Source organism: Sycon ciliatum, chromosome 10, assembly GCF_964019385.1.
Source record: "Sycon ciliatum chromosome 10, ocSycCili1.1, whole genome shotgun sequence".
Classification (NCBI taxonomy): Eukaryota; Metazoa; Porifera; class Calcarea; order Leucosolenida; family Sycettidae; genus Sycon; species Sycon ciliatum.
In genome coordinates, this window is record NC_088652.1 from 3,078,281 (window position 1) to 3,085,649 (window position 7,369).

At 46.9% G+C, this 7,369-nt stretch overlaps 1 protein-coding gene across 1 annotated transcript; it reads right to left on the reverse strand.

Annotated features, from left to right (window-relative positions):
• Window positions 1-889: 889 nt before the first annotated feature.
• On the reverse strand, window positions 890-7,022 carry LOC135825997 (tripartite motif-containing protein 3-like). Its single transcript, XM_065338631.1, has 2 exons — window positions 6,591-7,022; window positions 890-3,773 (listed from the first exon to the last, which is right to left on the reverse strand). The coding sequence occupies exons 1-2, from the start codon at window positions 6,903-6,905 to the stop codon at window positions 2,376-2,378; spliced, it is 1,713 nt and encodes a 570-aa protein (XP_065194703.1). The 5' UTR covers window positions 6,906-7,022; the 3' UTR covers window positions 890-2,375.
• Window positions 7,023-7,369: the final 347 nt, after the last annotated feature.

The window sequence follows — 7,369 nt, forward strand, 5'->3', positions numbered from 1 at the left end:
CGGTAATAGACACCCTTAGCAAACAACGGTAACGCTATTTTTTACGGTACTCGTACCTTGATCACCCAAATAGCGTTGAAGCTGCAGCGTATAAACGTTATGGGGGCTGATTTATCGTTGTGACCAACGGTACGTGTTTTGGCCAAATATTGCATAGTCCGTACGCATTTCACCTTGTATCGCGTATATGGTGACAAAAATGGTTGTACCGCGCGAAATCAAAGCTACTCTCGTGGCAACAGCGTACTAAAAATAGCGTGCATCTTGCTAAAGGTCGAACCCAAATCACGGTATTTTCCCCCTTACGATAATACCGTTACAACATAACGTTTTTTGCTAAGGGTGTCTAATATGAAAGTACTGATGAAAATCGTTACTTTAAAACTCTGTACAATTACAAGACGTTGGCGACTTTTGTTTTATGTTCACAGATAATTTCTTCCCGAATTTGTGGAGAACTCACAAATCTAGTCCTTTTGAATTTTGATAAAATACTCGAAATAATCGGATACTCGATCGAATATTATGAACGAGTGATCGATTGGTCAAAATAGATACTCGTTTCACCCCTATGACATGCATGTACCGCTACATGACAGCTGAATACCGGTACTTATGATCCACTATACAGTAGGACAAACCGGGGAGTACTAAACATAGTTTAGTACTATAGTTTAGTACTCCTGGGACAAACTGGGCAAGCAGCACATGATCCTCTGACATACATGTAATACAGTCATGTACTTGTAGGCCCAACACCCATAATATATATAAGCACTGACTGGAGGGAGTCGGCATACGTACATGTACATGTATTTGGAGCGATATACAGTCAGACCTCGCATAAACGCACACATCCGTTTTCCACAAAAAATATCCGGATAGGCGAGGGAACCGGATAATCGAACACACATACTGTGTGTATGCATGGCAAATGCTGTAAATCGGTAACCAACAATTTTCTTCCGGATGGCGAGGGATCCGGATAAAGAGGACCGGATAAGCGAGGTCTGACTGTAATGAAGTTCCGCACAGACGGCAATTCACGATGATTGCCCATATAAACTAAATACACTGCAAAAAAATTGATCCATGCTAGGGTGAAGTGCAGGATAAAAATCTAACAAGGATGCATCAATGGAGGCAGTGGATTGGACATGCCACAAATGATACCATATTCGCTTCTGCAAATGGAGCAAGCAAAATACAAACTCAGCTCTGCAGAAGAAACCACGACACAAGACTGCGAGCAGAGATAGACTGAACAGAACTGGTACAGTGATAGGACACGATATGAAGGCCGCCTCGAAAAGTCAAAATACAGTCTGTATCGGCTATAGAGTGACCGGATATAAGAATATATCGGCTACAGTGATATTGGTACGAAATATCAAAAGCAAAACCTATTTTATCCAGTACAAATATCACTATAACCAATATTATCGGATGTAATGATATATCGGATATTATGATGGCAACAAAGAATCAAAACATGCATAACACACTACATTATTATCGGCTATAGTGATAATACATGTTGCAATAATATCAAAGGCCCTATTTTTTTACTTTCTTCACGTTGATTATTTTGATATTGACACATGTACATGTACATAACAGATTTTTTTATGGAAATGCGGGCACTGTCAACTATGCAGCATGCTCATTTGTCAAAATGCCATGCTGGAAGTATTTCCTTGCCTTTCATGTGTCGATCGAAAAAAATCGATCGTATCGCATATAGTGATGCATCGGTTATAGTGATAAAATCACGGAAATCAAAAGGGTACGCTATAGCCGATACAGACTGTACCAGGAGAAAATATCTGAGAAAAGTAGATCGGATGAGAATAGTGACAGCTGATAAAAGTCATATTTTTACAGTAGAGTGCCAGTGCCCGGCGCAAGAGGAGCCCAGCTGGCTTAGCGACGGAGCATAACATTGAAATTGTAAAGCATGTTCGTTGCCCTAAATATACGTGCAGGTCTAACAGTTAAGAGCGATCCCTACCTGTACACGAATGACAAGACGGCATCTAGTTGCCGGCTCAGTCTCAGAATATCCATTATTTGAAGTGTTGATCAATTTAGAAATCGATTAGTTTCTCTTATGTACCTGTAGTCATCACCCGTCGTGTACACTCATAGCCTAAGCCATACTAGTCTCGACATTCCAGGCAAGCAATCAAGAAAGACGGACTTGAAGCGCTTAGGATGACGAGAACTGAGGCAGCCCGGATGCGGATATGAATAATAGTTCAGCTTGATGTAAGATGTTGCTGTGAGCGGCTCATTACGCCCCTCGGCTCTACCAGTCTGCTGTCACTTTGGAACGGCTTGGACTCCAGGCAGGCAGCCTCATACACACAATTTATTTATTCGTCGTCGGTGATGATTGAGAACGACGTCTTGATGTAGTACAGATGAAACCACGGGTAGAACTTGGTGCCGGCTGGCAAATCGGTTATCTCGTCCTCGTCGCCCGTGTCTAGATTCTTCATCTTCAGAGTGTGATTATCGCAGTCGAGTGTGATGTCCACATCGCCGTCTTGCTCACCAAGTATTTTCCCTTCGACGCCAACATCGGAGTATTTGTAGCCGTTCGACGAGAAGCACCATACGACCGGCGGCGACTTGCTTCCTTTCCACGTCATGGCCTCGGGCACGCGCAGAGCAACGCCGGCGTAGCAGTTCTGCTTCTGCGAGACCTTGATGCGCCAGGTCTGCACGCCCTGCTCCCAGCCGATGAGCCCCAGTATGCTGGAGTGGCCTAGCGCATTCTTCACCACCTTCTTGCCATCATCCTTGATGCTGACGCCCTTGCTGCACTGCTCAGGGTCAAGGCCCCACTTGCCACAGGACGCCACAAAGTTGTACGGACTGTCCCCAAGCTCATCTCCGTTCATCGCGATGCGGAGCTTGTACTTGCCATCCTTCGGCAATGTGTAGGAGAGCTTGTATGTGCCATCATTGTTGTCGTTCACCTCCACCACAGGCTGCTCATCCATCTCCTCGGGGATTTGCTCCCAGGTTGCGCACAGGCGATTGTCACTGCTGACGTGCGTCTTGCCGTCGGACGTGCGGCAAGTGACGAGCATCGACGCGGTAGCACCGGACAGGGCTTGCACGGTTCCTTCGCTGTCCTTGGGGATGTTGGACGTAGAGAAGCGGCCGCTGACGTGAACGATAGAGAGCTCGCCTAGCAGGTTGCGCAGAGCCTGCTGTGCTTGCGTCTCGTCCTCCTCCGACTCTTCGTGCGAAATGCGACCGAGTGCCGGTGGCTTGTTCTGTATCGGCTTGTCGCGGAGCAGCTCTAGTGATTTGATGACTGGCTTCGACAAGGCCGATATATCCTCCTCATTGCCGTTCTTGGCAAGAGCCTCGGCGAAAGCAATGCAGCGGTCGGCAAGTTCCGTCTCAGTGCTGAGCTCCTGGAGCCGTGACTTGCAGCTTTTCTCGCAGGTGGCTTCGTACTCGACGATGCGCTGCAGGTCCTGTTCCAGCTGGTCCTTGATCTGCTGCACACGATCGTCGACCGCCTTGCGAAGACTACAGCGGGCTTCTTCGATCTGCGCTCGCTGGGCGTCGAGGCGAGCGTTAACGGCATCGCTAGCTTGCCGGGCTGACGTGCTCAACGTGTTGGACACTTGGCTGGCGGCCGTGCGCAGGCTCTGGCGAACCGCGTCCGTTTCAGCCACCAACTCTTGCAACTGCTTGACTTCGTGATCAGCATGCTCTTTCTTGATGCAGTTGAACATCGGACATATGACTTTCTGTACATACAAACGAAGAAGGTGTATCGACCGCATGCACAAAACACCGGCCCCGCATGTGCACGCAACCATCCGCACACATACACATGCACACACGCAGCCACCCGCATAGATGCGCATGCACATACATACATACGCGCGCACACACACACACACACACGCACACACGCAAACACACACTTGGGTGTCAATTGAGCTGATGGCGATTGGTATGGGCACAGATGAAGGAACGGTGCGCTGGGAGAGCTTTCCTACCCTGAGTTTGAAATGAATGCTATCATCAAGCAGCTTATGGTTGCTAGTACGTGAAGTACTCCACTGCATTCACAAGGAACAGAATGATGGGGAGCAATGTTCTATAGAAAATAGGTGGGTGTGGACCTGGTCGTTGTGTGCATTGCTCCAATAGATCTCGTACGGTGGCCGTTATAGCCTTATTGTGCTCCGTGGCGTTCATCGTGCCCCGCGTGTGGAAGGTTTTGCGTAGGGAACACCTTACCCACAAGTTAGTTTAGCTTGCAACAAGAAGAAGAGGATGAGGATTTCGCTGTTACTGATCCGTGAAGCTTGCTTCACGGATCAGGCAATCATCAGACAGCAATGAGTGTATCTTGGGGCATGATCGATTGGCCGAATCCCGAGCAAGTGTGCTCCGAGTGAGCGTGATCGATTGGCCGAATCCGGAGTAGGTGTACTTGGAGTGGAATAGGATTGAGAGCTTTCACAGGATTTTGTACGGTATGCATACATTTTGCGTACTACCCCCTTGTTTTGTTCAATCGGGCCAGCGTTGCTCGGACTACACCGCCTGCTCGCACTCAATCCGGATCCACCAATCGATGACACTCTTGTTCTGATAAGCATTGCAGGAACCAAATACACTTCTGACGGTGTTTCAAGCCAGCATTCCCAAATCGCGCAAAGGCAAGGGCTTTTCTCGCGCATTCCAGAGTTATCAACAAGTTAGCAGCGACTTTGTAAATGTAGCTTCTGTGACATCCTCCCTGTTTTACTTGCAAATGCAATACTGCAACAGGTCAAGTCGTTGACTGACGCTTCGTCAGAACAATCCTATAATTTCAGTGAATCACGTTGCGTTTATCGTGGCACTGAAGAAATTTCATGTTTTGAAAACCAGATAGATTTGACGGCTTTACCGCATAGAGAACGAACTGATACGAAGACGACTCATTTATCGATTGGAAGGAAATCTCGACAGACGTTTTTCTTTGATGCAAGATTATTACAATCGCTTTAGCAGAGCCTTCTAGTAAGACATAGGCAGTTTGCAGGCATTACCGTAAAGTACCGTTGATCCGTCCTCTCTAATTGCCGCCCCCTGTTGATTTTCTGCCTGTGAAGCGACTTCGGCGTTTACAATGAAATACGATGTTGAACCGACGCATGCACTGCTGTACACAATACTTGCCAGTGCAGGATGAAAATGTGCACAATCCAGCACATCGAGTCCGATCTTCCACATTGTTGTACATCGTACTGCGCTTGACAGCCTTGATCTAATTCCCGCCGCCTGCCGAAAACCTAGCTTGGAAGCGACATGGCGTGGGGGGGGGGGGGGATCAACGGTACTTTAGGCCATGGTAAAAAATACAGTTGATTCTCAGGTCATGAGCCTGTGAAAATCAGTGCGAGCGAGCGATTCTATATTTTATTTCCCACATTTTTTTATTTCCAAAGATAGGGTCACACATATGCACATGGTCATAATTATTATGTTGAAATATTCAGGCCAGGGAGTAGAAAAATAGCGGTATTTTACTACTCTCTGATTCATGCCTTTCGCATTGACCGTTTTCATGCGCGCATATGCATGCATAGAAGTTTAAAAAATCGTCGGTGCGCCGCCAAAAATCGGTGCGCGCGTACTTGAGAATCAAAGATAATTGTTACCATGGCCTTACGGAAGTTGTTTTCATACGCATTCAACCTTCATGACGGTTTTGTACAACTTTATCAACCTGAAAAAGACGAATATAGTATTGACCCGCTGGGGTGGGCGTTTGCTGCGAAGTGGGCGTTTGCAGCGGACTTTACGGTACAACATGAACCTGAACGGCAAAATGGGTACCATCCCTGAATAGATCCGTACACATACCGTATGAAAAGGGGGAGAACATTTGCTACAACCTGACTTGAATTTGTAGTACACTGTATTGTGCTGCATACGTACTCATAATCACAGGTACAATGTACAAGGCCGGCCAGCGCTTTCAGCTGCGTACAAATTTTCCTCGGATTTAAAATTTTCAATGTCCACAACATGCACAATCATACAGGAACGTTAGTATCTGAAGTATGAAATTCACGTCGCGTTTTGCATCCAATCTCTTCAAGTCGGGGCCGCGGTCTGTGCTTACACTTTACAGGCTTCAAGAAAAAGCGCAGAGTAGATCTACAAGACTACAAATTTCTTGTCTCATCACTTCCATGCACGATCTTTTTTTCTTTCTTTTTTTCGTTTCATTTTTATAGTTCAAGTAACATGAGTACGGTGCCAGTTTGTAGATAGCGTCATACACGTGTGTGTGTGTGGGATCACTAGGATGGGAGAGAGCGTTTGAGACTTTTATCGTGCTCCTATTCTGAACTCGGAGCTGAGAGGTCACAGGATTCAAAGATTCAAATACCGGTACATGTACATGTACGTATATCTACGTAGTCGCCCCGACAAGAAAGAGAGAATGCACGTGTGCATGTACCCGCATTCCTCTGCGGAAACCCACAAGAAAAGAATATGGATCAGAAGAGACTGATGATGGTGTGTTTCGGGAAGACACGCCAGATAATTCAACTTACCCGGCATGGCTTGCAATACATGGCATCGGCTGCCTCAACGTTCGGGTGCTGGTTGCAAATTACAGTGGCCTCAACTTTCTGCTCCTGGCTTTCGGAAAGGGAGCGCGACAAGAAACAATTGGCCGGGAGATTGGACACCTCGGTGACGAAGGACTTGTCACAAGCCTTGCAGTGGACAACGTTTGCGGTCTGGTTCTCAGGAGCATCCAAACATGATTGGCACGACGAGTGCAGACAAGGCAGCAACAGGGGCTCCTTGCACTGGTCTGAGCATATCCCGCATGTCGCTGGTATTCCAATTTCAGCGCTTGCCATGACTGCAACCAAAAACCCTAACGCAAAAGGAAACTGGTGAAAGGTGGAAGAAGACAATTATGTCGGGATGGAAGCCACCTCTCGCGTCTCGACTTGTATGTAGCTCTCTGAAGATCGCGTTTTGCAATTTGTCTGGTTGTACGTCGTCCAACTACAGAAAAGCAGAGAAAGCTACACGTGTGCGAGATCCGAGAGACGGTTGTACCGTATACGCGAATCCAGGTTGTACCAAGCTAGCTTTATACAAGAGAAGAGAAACTTGAAGTTGAAGAGAGTCCATGATCCAGTCCAATCATGACCGCTTTTGGTTGTATTTACCGCTTTTGGTTGTACGCTCTCGTACCAAAGCATGGAGGTCAAAGTTCACAGGAATGTCGCGTATAAAGACTGGGTCAGGGTACGGGTACTCTACTTTTTGTCTTCTGTTTTTTTTACAAATAAACGTTACGACGTACACACGTATA

Excerpts from the sequence above, each read along its gene's own strand:
- LOC135825997 (XM_065338631.1), bottom strand. The coding sequence starts at position 6,905 with ATGGCAAGCGCTGAAATTGGAATACCAGCGACATGCGGGATATGCTCA. Across the intron at positions 3,774-6,590 it reads TGTATTGCAAGCCATGCCGG|AAAGTCATATGTCCGATGTT; the intron begins GTAAGTTGAATT and ends TTGTATGTACAG.